The sequence below is a fragment of the Pristis pectinata genome, chromosome 10 (genome assembly GCF_009764475.1).
Source record: "Pristis pectinata isolate sPriPec2 chromosome 10, sPriPec2.1.pri, whole genome shotgun sequence".
Lineage (NCBI taxonomy): Eukaryota > Metazoa > Chordata > Chondrichthyes > Rhinopristiformes > Pristidae > Pristis > Pristis pectinata.
The window spans coordinates 48,839,937-48,853,388 of record NC_067414.1 but is presented as its reverse complement, the minus strand read 5'-3'; the positions used below and the strand labels follow the sequence as shown (position 1 = coordinate 48,853,388).

General features: G+C 36.8%; 1 protein-coding gene across 2 annotated transcripts in view; it reads right to left on the bottom strand.

Annotated features, from left to right (window-relative positions):
- Positions 1-242: 242 nt before the first annotated feature.
- The window catches only part of trmt11 (tRNA methyltransferase 11 homolog), a 59,209-nt gene continuing 45,999 nt past the window's right edge, over positions 243-13,452 (bottom strand). Inside the window, exon 13 of one of the 2 annotated variants that reach the window (XM_052024783.1) lies at positions 243-523. In XM_052024783.1, the coding sequence (XP_051880743.1) occupies positions 392-523 (132 nt within the window). In that variant the 3' untranslated portion in view covers positions 243-391. The remainder of the gene's footprint in view (positions 524-13,452) is intronic. The other variant, XR_007957014.1, reaches the window with a different exon arrangement.

Genomic DNA, 13,452 nt, shown 5'->3' with positions numbered 1-13,452 from the left:
ACATTAATGAGTTTTAAAATGACCAATCTGTAATCATTTGGTCCTAGTCTTTCAATTTAATTTACTGTGGCATAGGGTAGCAGGATTATCTCTTGTAATACAGTACTGACCATTTAACACACATAAGAATTTGATTTTTCATGATAACACTATTTTCCTTTGTATCTTTCTCACATAACAGTTAAATGTACTTAATGCATATAAAAGGACAATTATTATTTTAGCTGGTTATGCATATTCTATTTAGTCATTTAATATTAAAATTCATTTAATACTAATTACTTCCATATCTGAAATAAATCATTACAAGATACTGTTACAGTCAACTGAAAGGGATCTGTGTTTATTAGCTTAAAAAGTCTTTTACAGATCAAAATATAATTTGAGCTGGTCAGTTCTGGTTATTTTTATTTTCCTTAGAAACCTTCTTCATAACTCCACTGAAGTACTTGTCACGGAATGAATTATGGCCGACATATGGATTATACTTTGCATCATTAAGGTGGGCATATCGATCCTTATCCTGAGGGATGAAGAAGAGGAGGTTAGTTTGAAAGAAATTGTTCATACTAGCAGTAGTAATGTAAGAACAGTAGAATTCCAAATAAATAGGCTTTTCAAATGAGGTTGTTGTGGGCTGTGTTATTTTATAGCATGAATGCTTTCAGTCACAAAATATGAACATATATCTGCACACAGACTCATTTCATGTCAGAGCTCAGCAAGATGAACAATTGAATCCTTTTCCTATCAGTCTCACTACTAACATTACCGTTTTCTCTTCAGAAGTATGTGCTTGTCTTCTTGTCATCTTCCCTCTCTGCTGTGAATGTACCCTTAATTTGCCATCCACTCCTTTCAAGTAGCATTTGCTTCTTTCCCAGGGTAAGAGATGACTGGGCAAGGACCTTGTCCCACCCAAACGCATCTCCTCATCTGTGCTTCCCAACCGCTTTTCTTTTCAGTTTTCTTCAAAGACACAATGCTTGCTTTTAAAGATCAATTCAATCAAAAAGTCCAATTTAAAAATCACACAAATAAAATTCCTGCCTTCCTCTCAAAAAAGATACTCACTCACTCCCAGCCTTTGTCTCTCTCAACTGCCTCCAATGCAGATCTTATGCCGTCTTACTATACCCGACTCCAACTCAGAGCTCTCCATGACTGTAATTTCTCTCCCCACTTCTCTTGCTCTCTGTTGCCCCAGTCTTTCTTCAGAACATATGAAACAGAAGGGTTGGCCATTTAGCTCCTTGAGTTTCCTTTGCCATTCAGTGAGATTATTGGTAATCTGATGATCTCAGCTCTACTTTCTTGTCTATTCTCCATTATCCCCACAACTGACTCATAGATCAAAAATCTGTCACTCTTGGCCTTGAGTGTCTTCAGTGACTCTGCTTCCACAGCTCTCTAGAGTAAAAAAATATCCAAAAATTCGAGATCCTCAGAGAAGAAATCACATCTCATCAAAAACATTAGATGGATAATCCATTTTCTGATTTTTCCCCTAGTTCTAGATATCCCATCCTCCCATCATCCAGCCTGGCAAGCCCCCTCACAGCCTTGTATATAAGAACACCTCTAATTCCTCTAAACTCCAATGAGTGGTGCAGCTAGTAGAGCAGCTGCCTCACAATGCTAGAGACCTGGGTTCAATTCTGACCTCAGGTGCTGCTTGTGTGGAGTTCGCACATTCTCCCTGTGACCACATGGGTTTCCTCCAGGAGCTCTGGTTTCCTCCCACTTCCCAAAGATGTGCGAGTTGGTGGGTTAATTGGCCAATGTAAGTTGTCCCGAGTATGTCAGTGAGTGGTAGAATACAGGGGGAGTTAAAGGGAATGTGGGGAGAATAAAACAAGTGAGATTACTGTAGGATTAATGTAAATGGGTGGTTGATGGTCAGAGCAGACTCAATGGCTGAATGACGTTTCCATAATGCATCTCTCTATGACTTTATGAGTATGGGCCCAACCTGCTCAAGTTCTCTTCATAGGTCAACCTTTTCATCTCAGGAGTAAAGCAGTGAACCATCACTGAACTGACTACAAGGCAAGTAAATGCCTTCTTAAATAAAGAAACCAAAGTTGAACACAGTACTCCAGTTGTGGTCTCAGCAACACCCTGTGCAATTGAAGAAAATGACCCATTATACCTGTTTTCTGTTTATTCTGTGATCCTCTATTCATGCTAATTATTATCCCAAATGCCAGGAGCTCTGATCTTGCTGCACCTTCTTTCAACCATTTAGCTTAATACACATTTTATCATTTACTCAACACAAAAAATCTGGTAAAGATATGCATTCTGAACACTGATTATTTTGTGTCTTATGAGCACAGTTTTCTATCCTTTTTTTTTTAAAAAGAGCAGAGCATGGATTTTTCATATCAATAAAACGTTTGATCTGCATTGTCTTATTTTTCCAAAGTTATTCGTAAAATTGTTAGGCATTAGATGCTAAACTAAAAGAAAATTAACAGCAAACAGAAGCATGTTGATGCATCCTTAGAAATTGGGTGCACTGCACATTCCAAGTCCATTTCAGGATCTCAACACTAGATTAAATCTCAAAGCCCAAGTCCAGGTTTTTAATACGATGTTAAGACTCTCAGCCTAAACCTTAATGAAGGCATTGAATAGTGAACAAAAAAAAAATCACAATGCCAATTCTGGTATCATCAGCAAACTTCTTTATCACAGTCCATGTCCTCCCCCAGGTTACAAATGCCTGACTTTAGTCCAGCCTGTACATATGAACAATAGTCTGGGAGACCGGCAGGATGGATTTGCCAGCTGCTGCAGGCATCTTCAGCTGCCTGGGAACTCAATTTGCAGCTGCATTTCTGACTTGCAAACTGTCTGGGTTAAGAACAGTTCACAGGAATGGATCCCTGTTGTAACTCTGCTGACCTGCATTATGCAACACTTTATTTTCTTTTTAAAGAGTATTTATTGTCAACATTCCATCAACCAATGAGTAGGAGGTTGGACGTTGAGTCACAGCAAAGAGTCTATCATACAACAGACAAATTCAATTCTTTGTAAAAATGGGATCTGTTTAAAACGTGTTTTAAATTTCTCCAAATGAAAACTACCACAATCCCTTAATAATAGCACAAAATTTCTCCAGAAAAATCCAGTGAATGGAGAATAGTTATTAATTACATGCATAACAGTAATCATATTCTCTTACAGAAGTGTGGACACCAAGCTTAACTACATGGGAATAGCCTATTCGTCTGTTTGGATGTAGAATTTTCATTATATTCAGCCTTTCTTTCCCCTAAGACTCTTAGTAAACTATGGCGCAACATTATTTTTCATTAACCATGATTAACATATTGAAAAATTAACATGTTGAGTTAATTAGTGATCGTGTTAAACAAGCACCTTGATTGACCATGATTAGAATTAAACAGTCTTAGAAATGAAAATTTTTCTATTTTTTTAAGACCATAATTTTAATTTGATCTGTTATGCCTTCAAAGTTAACTGGTTTTGAGTAAAAAAAAACACTCAATTGTCATTTTTAAGATTACATGTGGTGGCTGTCATAAAATTGAATTTAATATAACCAATAACTGTTCCTCCAATGCAGCAATTAAGAACGAGGCAGTCAAAGCATTCATCTCCTGTTTAAATATGTCTAAGATTCATTCCAATCAAATATATAAACCAAATTATCAAGAAAGGTTATGCTTGGATCAGGAATCAGCAGCTAAAAGCAGCCAATTTCCAAATCCTTGCACTGCAACTCATTTAATCTTTAATCTCGCAATTCAATCGAAACAAGAACAGTCATGCACAAATCTTTTTCTAGAGTCAGCAGGACATTTTATGTGACCTTTTACCAATGGATTCACTGCTCTATTGTGCAAATCAATGCAATCAGATAGCTGGATATATTTTGTGCTAAGATCAGCAGTTCTACTTAAATGTTGCACTTGGATCAAGAATTACTACATAATGGAATTGACTGCCAAGTGGTTTAGTATGGTGGAAGCTTATGCTTGGATCAGAAATGCATTTAGTTAGACCTATGTGAAACCTCTAAATTTGATTTATCCTTTTCAGATGTTAGAGGGTTAAACAGTGTCATCTTTGACCTTCAGTGGTTTGCGCTACTATTATTACATTAAAACTTACAGGCCCTCTTCAAATGATAACATAATCATTGTTTGAGGTCCCTTACTGCAGTGTTAACCACAAGTCATTTAGAGCCCTTTTAAAGACCAGCTGTTTGAAGAGAGAAATGTTATCTGTGAACTTTAGAAGCAAACAGCAGTTGAAAGCATAAAACAATAAAAGAAACTTGCTACTCAATGCTTCTCACCTCAGTTCTGGAACTTCAAACTAACCCTTGACAATCTGCTTCTTTATAAAAACTGACCTAAAACATTGCTCTGGCAATTGCAATATCTAATCTGTTATTAGCTATGCTATTACCATATTATAAACAGGAAAAAGAAAGTACCAGGTAGTGCTGCATTTGCTTACACTTTTTAAAGATTCATATCCTACATTTACTCTGATGGGCCTCAGTTCAGCTTCAGGGTAATTGTCCATGTCTGGTTTTTGTTTAAAAATCCTGTCTTTCTTATCACAGCTTTTCACTGCTTTACATCTGCTGCTGTACAGTAGCTATAGAAACCACTTGTGCAAAATCATACAGCTATAAACATTGTGAAGGACAACTAATTCTGACACAAAACTGCTGACATGAAATTTGGAAAACTATGAAAGGCAAATGTAATTTTGCAATTAATCCAAAATAGATTACTAACTAGCAAACCAACATTTAAATGACAATACATTTTTAAAAAGATATGCAAGAAAATGTAGCAATTAATATCAAAGATTAAACTCTCCACAGACATGCTTTTTGACAGAGGCTGTTACAGAAAACGAAGAGACAAGTCAACTGAAATTCCAGTACAATTATAATTCCTAAGCAAAACTCCAGGTTTCCAAACTTGGTGCTGTCCTCCTTGTATATATGATCAACAATTTTTTTTTTCCATTTCAGAAATATACAAAACCGAGAAACACTTCCTTTGTAACATTAAAATCAAAATTTCAAAATTTAATTTTTCTCTTGGTGGTATCAAAATTATAATGCAAGTTATATAAACAATTTATTTGAAATATGATTACAAGCATAAGTACACACATTAAGCTCCTCGCCTTTGCAGAATTTTTGTTGATAAAATAATTTTTGCACTCAGTAAACTGGCAGAGTTAATTACTTAAAAACACCTATTATCCTTTTTTTTAAAAAAAGGACCAGGGTTTCACTTTTGCATCAAATGGCAATTTCAAGTAAAGGTTAGGTACAGATGGTTCTCCACTATGCCATCTAATGCATTCTCCTACTTCAGAAAAAAATACTCCCATTGCACTTTCATGCCAGGACTTTGTGGCTCCTTTGAACAGACAAGTAAAGTTATGGATGGCATTGTGCTGCAGAACTGTTGTGGATTGCTTTTTTTTAAAACATTATTGTAAATCACTTCCTCCACAACAAACAGAGAGAATGTGAAGTCAGGTAAACCAGGTTTCTGCAACAGTACTTCAGCATGATTTATCTATCATCACATAGAAGGGTCTGCTTAATTCTTTAGAAACATGTGTGGTTATATAAAAAATGAATTGTGGGGCTTACTGCATGATTATACAATCGAACCAGAGATTTCCTTAAGAAAATCATATTCTCTCAGCCACTTGAATTTCTTTCTCAGGATACAAAACTGGAAGTAGACTAGTATTCATTTTAGATGCAGATGAGCCTTATTTTGCAGATGTTATTCTTGAAGCAATTTATTAAAATTAGAATAACTGCCAACACCACTGTCAAAGGCAATTAATCATGGTGGTGCAAGGCCAGTCACATCAGTGATACCACCACTTACTTAACTAGGAAGCTTGAAAAAAGAAGAAAGAGCTTTGAATAATAATTGTGTATTATTAAAAACTCTTTTTCACGAATTTTACTTTATTGTATTTCAAAAGGCAGTGTAACTGCATGAATTGTTTCTGGTTAAATTCTAGAGCTCTGTCTTTCAATTTTTTCTACTATTGGACTCCATAGCCACAATCTGACTCCAGTTAAAATGGTATTTTGCACAATTTCCTTTTTCTATAAGCTGAAAACAAAGTTATCCTGGTCAGACATAACACATTATCTGCTTTCATATCACCAATGACCTGTCTGGAACAGTTTCATTCTGCTAACTAGGAGGTTACGTACCAGCAGATACTGTGCACCACTGATAATAGTTTCCTTTCTTCCTTGTATTACTTTGCATCTTATCTGTGTTTTAAAGCAGTGTCAGAGCCACCTTTACCAAGGAGTTTTATTTTAATTCTACTGTACTATTTACAAGCATGTCAGTTAATAATTTAGCACTCAGTCTTTGTCACAGCTATTTAAATTCCACTATGTATTGCAAGTAATTTTACTTTGATCTGACAGTCACTCAATGCAGCAATTACCCATCAGCCTTCATGGACACAAGATTCATTAGGAAAATTGCAACATCAATTCTGAAGAAAGTATTAAGTTATATACTTCTGATATGAACTTTTTCTAATTCTGTGCATAACTACATTCTTAAAGTTGGATTATCTGCTTTTAACATGACCTTCTTCATTATCTAAACGTAGTTTTGCACCTTCTGCACCAGTTATTCTTAATCTCACATGGAGATTGTGAAATACTGCCAGATTTTATGCTATGGGGTCCATGGCCAATTGAAACTGGATTGATGCTAAACCTTTTTAATGTTGAACCTTTATACAACCTGTAAATAGGATGATTCTCACCCATCAGTACCCTTGTCCTACATGTGGTAAAATGCTGAAGTTTACTTTCATCTCTGGATTAAATGGCCTCATACATTGATAACTAGCTTGTTGATTCAGTCTGGTGCAGTTTAAACAAACAAATGAGGAAATATAATGATATTACCTAAAAATGGCTTAACCAAAATGCAGTGTAAAGTAAAAATAGAAAATGCTGGAAAACTCAACAGGTCTGGCAGCATGTAGGGGAAACAGAATTGAAGTTTCAGATCAATGAGCTTTCACCAGAATTAGTAAAACTTAAAAATCAAGGAAGGTTCTTTTAAGATGTCAAGAAGGTGGAGGGGTGTGGAAAACAAAGAGAATGTATATGACATGGTTCAGACAGCAATCAGGCAACAAATCACATCTGAAGAAACAAGAAGATATTATTAAAGCACAGTATAACAAACACTTTTTCATTGCTATAGTAATTGAGAAAATAAAATCCTATAACCATTCACAACTACTGATTGGAACCAAGACTCCAGAAAAAGGATATCCATGCAATGAAAACACACTTGTTTATAATAGTTGAAAGAACATTTAAGATTCACCAAGGATTAGAAAGAGGCCATGTTGCTCACAAAACACAAAAACCTCTGTTTTGCAAGCTTGGAAGCAGTAATCTAGAGTAGGGTAAAGGAAAACATTTCATTACTAAGATTTGTACCTGAGTACGTGTGTGTCAGTGCATGTATTTGTCTTGATTGTAAAGATTAGGCATGATTTGCAAAGCATGATAATCTGGGAAATGGGTCGGAGAAACAGAGCGGTACAATTATGTAACTTGTAAAGCACAATCTTAACATTTGAAATAGTTTCTTTTATTGCTGATTTACAAAAGCCTGTAAAACAAGTTTTCCTGCATACAATGAAGAAGAGTAAGCAAAGTCCCAGGGCATTGGAAAAGAAGTAATGGGCAACACTGAAGAGGTGGATCGACTTTAAAATAATTCACAAAAACAACTATCATATTTGATAAGAAAGAAAACACATAAATTTATTGCAGAGGAATTGCAGATTGTTAAGAAGATCCATGTAATGCATGCAACAATGTTCCACAATTTTCCAATGGTTGTGGTGTTTAGGAAGAATATCTACATTTTAGATGTTAATTTCAATTATCTTTATTCCGAAATGATTTAATTAACAACATAAACTAGGTCAGCAGAGAAAAACAAATAGCTGATTTTGCAACAGTGAAGCATAAATCAGATAATTCTGAGGGTCTTCAAAATTCAAAGCTATCACCATTTGTGTGGTTATCTGAACAGCAGATTGCACAAAACATGATCCAAGTTCACTGTTGCAGAAGATATTTTGAGTTTAGATTTTTTTTTACTGTTTCCTTTGAACATGGTAATTGCCTTTTTTGGCTGCACCTATGAAACACATGAAGACTTTGGACAGGGTGAAGAAGAGATTCACTAGATTGATCCAAATTACAGTTATGTGGCTAGACTACAGACAATGAGACTCTCTCCTTGGAGAAGAGTATAATTTATGTATATACGAGTTTATGTTATCTTATGTTTGTCAAGTACTGTGCTGCTGCCGCAAAAACCTAGTTTTCATGGCATTTATGCCTTGTGTATTATGCCTATGACAATAAACTTGAACTTGCTAAAAGAAGATTTGATAGAGGTAGTTAAAATCATTAAGGGTAGAAATTGGGTAAATAAAGAAAAACTTCTTTTTTTCTAATAGCGGAAGGATGACTATTCAGAAGGCACAACTTCATGATGATTGGCAAAAGAACCAGACGCAACAAATGTTTCATGCAGAGAATGAGGATTTGGAATGCATGTCCTGATGAGGTGGGTAGAAACAGGCTAAATCGCAGTTTTCAAAAGTAAATTGGTTAAATACTTGGAGAAAAAAAAATGAAGCAATATGGGGAAAGAAACGAAATGAGACTAACTGGATTGCTTGTCAAAAGACATGGAACAACTTTGATATGCTGAATAGCCACCTTCTTAGCTACATTATGAATGAAAGTAAATTTTGAGGTTTCTGCTCAGTTCAGGGATTGCCTGATTTCTGATCAGTAGATTTACAGCAGTTTTTTCATCAATGGAGCTACGTTGCAGTGATGCCCAGTGAGTCCAAATACCAGTGTGATTGAGGGTGAAGAATTCTACTGGCGGAGATGAGAATGTATGCAGCTTGCCCTCCTGGATGATGGAATGGGTAGCAGATATTTAATTGAGTTATGCTGAGTGGGGGTTATTTTTTAATGTCTTCACAGATTTACAAATTGTTGCCAAAGATTTTTCTTTCAGTTTCATCAAAACTATTCAGAGGATGTCATTTTTTTTTCCAGCTGGATGTTCAGCACTTTTGAATGGTGTTATGTTGACTCCATTAATGAAGTACTACTCCATTCTCTCTATATCTGTTGAAAATCTTCAAACAGACAGGCCAATGTTAACAACTTCATTTCATTGCATGTTATTATTAATTATTACCATATAGGCTGTTTATTTGTCTGGCTCTTAGGAATTTTCAGCCAGACCTTAAATGACTACATCAGTGGTAAGGAAGCTATTGGAGAGAATTCTTAGGGATAGGATTTATGAGCATTTGGAAAACCATGGCCTAATTAGGAACAATCAGCATGGTTTTGTACGGGGCAAGTCGTGTCTTACTAGATTGAGTGTTTTGAGGAAGTGACAAAGGTGATTGATGAAGGTACAGCTGTGGATGTTGTCTACGTGGATTTTAGTGAGGTCTGATAAGGTCCCTTATGGGAGGCTCAACCAGAAGTTTGGATTCAGAATTGGCTTGCCCATAGAAGACAGAAGGTAGTGGTCGATGGGCCAGAGATCAGTGACTAGTGGTGTTCCGCAGGGATCCGTACTGGGACCTCTGCTGTTTGTGATATATATAAATGATTTGTATGAAAATGTAGATGGGTGGATTAGTAAGTTTGCAGATGATACAAAGATTGGTGGTGTTGTGGATAGTGTACAAGATTGCCAAAGGATACAGTGGGATATAGATCAGTTGCAGATATGGGTGGGGAAATGGTAGATGGAATTTAATCCAGCCAAACATGAGGTGTTGCACTTCGGGAGATCAAATATAAAGGGACAGTACACTGTTAATGGCAAGACTCTTAAAAGTCTTGATGTACAGAGGGATAGTGGGGTCCAACTCCATAGCTCCCCGAAAGTGGCTGCACCAGTTGATAGGGTGATAAAGAAGGCATATGGCATGCTTGCCTTTATTAGTCAAGGCACTGAGTTAAAGAGTTGGGAGGTTATGTTGCAGCTTTATAAAACTCCGGTTAGGCTGCATCTGGGGTATTGCACTCAATTCTGGACAACCATTACAGGAAGGATGCAGAGGCTTTGGAAAGGGTGCAGAAGAGGTTTACCAGGATGCTGCCTGGATTAGAGGGCATGTGTTACAAGGAGAGGCTGGCCAAACTGGGGTTGTTTTCTCTGGAGTGGCGGAGGCTGAGAGGACACCTGATAGGTTGTAATATTATGAGAAGCAAAAATGGAGTAAACAGCCAGTATCTTTTTCCCTGGGTCAAAATGTCCAATGCTAGAGGGCACGCATTTAAGGTGAGAGGTGGTAAGTTCAAAGGAGATATGTGGGGCAAGTTTTTTTTTTACACAGACAATGGTGGGTGCCTGGAATGCACTTTCAGGGGTGGTGGTGCAGGCAGGAGGCAAATACAATACAGGCATTTAAGAGGCTCTTAGATAGGCACATGAATGTGCAGGGAATGGAGGGATGTAGACATTGTGTAGGCAGAAGAGATTAGTTTAGTTAGGTATTTAATTACTAGTTTAATTAGTTTGGCACATCATGGGCAGAAGGGCCTGTTCCTGCACTGTACTGTTCTATGACTATGTGGGATGACTAAATATAACCTAACATTGGGAGCTGCTTCATTGTAACCAACTGACAATGTCACCTATAGTTGCAATATCTTTGAAATCTTAAGATCATTTCTAGGAATATTGGACTAGGGTTTGACTGACAGGAACAGTGATACATCTCCAAACCAGAAATGATATGCAACTTGGAAATGAAAGTGAAAAGATAGACGTTGCATAATTTATTGTGGTCAAGTGTCGTTGAACTGAACTCGGATGAGATGCAAATGTCTGTCATGGCCAAGGAGGAGATTAAATGTGCTTAGCACCAAAGCAAGCTGACAAGAACATGGGTCCATGTCAAATCTCATTTCTCACTTCAATCATTGAGCTTGGTACTTATATTAATACTAGTTTCTACAATTATAGTATGCCCATTTGTTTCACTCATTCAGTTCTCATGGACAAGGAGCAACATTATCCATCTCATTTGCTTTTGGAAAAATAGGCTTTTATTTTTACATAAAATAAGCAAATCAGACTAAAGTGAACTGATTTTGTTGTTCAAAAGCAACATATTTAATGTGCTTTGTGAATGGCTCCATGTGGGAACTGGATGAATGCCACTATAATGTGAGGAATGCAGAAAGCTTCTGCATCTTCAAATAACTCTGGGGCACCTTCATCAGTACCAGTGCTCACTTACATTAGGCTTTTGGTCTTATTGCTTCCTATTACAATTGTCTATGGCTCTGTGATAAAGTAACCCTCCTGTGAAGTGCGCGCAAAAACACCACTCCTTTTCATGCTACTGCTGGAGAATATCTTCCCTAAACGCAAACCAATCTGAGCACTTGACAGTGGTTCATTAATGGTTCCCTAAAAAAGTTAACTAAACTATGTTGGTAAAGTATCTTAGGAGCTTAGACCCCAAATCCCCAATAACAGTAGTAGGAACATTTATGAGGGTCATTTTGACTCTGCCCAGAGCTAACCAGTTCAATTTTATATGCCTCCAATGGAGTCGAATGAAGACGTCAGCAAAGAGAATATAGCCTTGCCAGATAAGAGCCAAGTAACTGATAGAGTTACAACACTGACTTCAGTGTTTGATAAACACAAATTTTAGTGCACAGAGACAGCCCTAAAACTGAAAAAACAGATGGCCAAAGCCACAAAGTACAGGGTAATAAATAAGGCCAAATGGGATTCCTGAGTTTACAACCATATTGTGATAAAAAGAAAGGGCCAAAGAGAGAGAGAGAGAGAGAGAGAGAGAGAGAGAGAGAGAGAGGGAACCATAAATGGTTTCTTTTATTTACATTTACAGTGAGAAAAATGCTTGTTTTTCCACATGCAAAACAGATAAGTGAAAGGTTTAAGCTTCATCTTGAATCAAAAATGCTTATTGGTGTAAAACAAGAATTTTGTGATAATGTCTTCCCATTCAAATGGATACATTTTTGAATTTCTATCATGTTCTCCACTGAGAATCTTTTCCATTGAGAACCACAGAAAATTTAGCTATTATGCTAAATATACAATGCACTAAAGATGGCTTGTGCAAAAACAAAGTCCAAATATTGGTGCTGCAGTACAAGATATCCTCAATCATTTAATTTTTCAGTGAAATTAAAAAAGGGCCTTAACCTAGTTCTTCAATAAAACCCTTACCACCAAGGGTTAGTACAGGTTCTCTAAATTTTCTAACAGCTATTACTTTTCTGTGCTGCTGGTTTCCAACATTTATTCATAACCTTCATGGTCTTTATTTTGTGAAATCCTCCATTCTTAGCAGTAACACCAAGTTCACTCATCAGTTACACTATGCAATGTTGACTGCAATTTGAGTTGCTGTACCTCAAGATGTTGTTGCAAGTAAGGGGGGGGTGTCTTCAAGAGTCACAGGGACATCACTAAGGTCTTTCATGCTAGATGCGATATAGTCCCTGACAATTAGATGGATGAATGTTATCCATTGCTTGTTTGTCCAAGCCTGAAAGCTGTTCCAGTTTTGTATTAGGGTAGCAGGCAGTGCTTCATTTTCAGATGTGTTGTGAATAGAGTTGAACGCTGCATGATCAGCCAAGAACCCTGCTCCTGATCTTATAAAACTGGGGAGTAATTAATCCATGAAAATTAGGCAGCCATGGCTATATTGGAAATTATAATGGTTAAATAGTTTGTCATCTGCTTGAACAACATTAAAGGATTGTTCACATCAGTTTAGGCTCAGTTGTCAACACTCTTCCCTCCTCTTCTCAGACAGTCTCTCAAGTTCAAAGACGACTTGCTTAAACTCTTGGTCCAGACAACACTCCAGCTGTAATACTGAAGGCATGTACCAGTATATTTACAAAACTGGTATCTACCCAATAATGTGAAAAATTGCCCAGATGTATCCTATTCACAAAAAGCAAGACAAATCCAATCCAGCTATTCACCAACCAGTCAGTCTACTCCCAAATAGAAGCATGGTGCAATACTCTTCAAAGTGCCACAACTAACAATTCTAAAGCAATTTGATTTACTGGCCCTGATTTTATGGATACGTGGACCCCAGCCCTGATTTTGTGGACATAAGGAATGGAACAATGGTTGTCATCACTGCATGGTGAAACCAAGAGCAACTTTAGGATTTCCAATCTAGACTCATTATAAAGTATGCTGAAAAAGTTACACTTTGTTCAATGAGGTCCGAATGAATTTTAATGGTATACAACCAATAATTACAGCTTAGCAAAGTTCAGTTGAATAAGTATTTCAAAGTACAATGAAT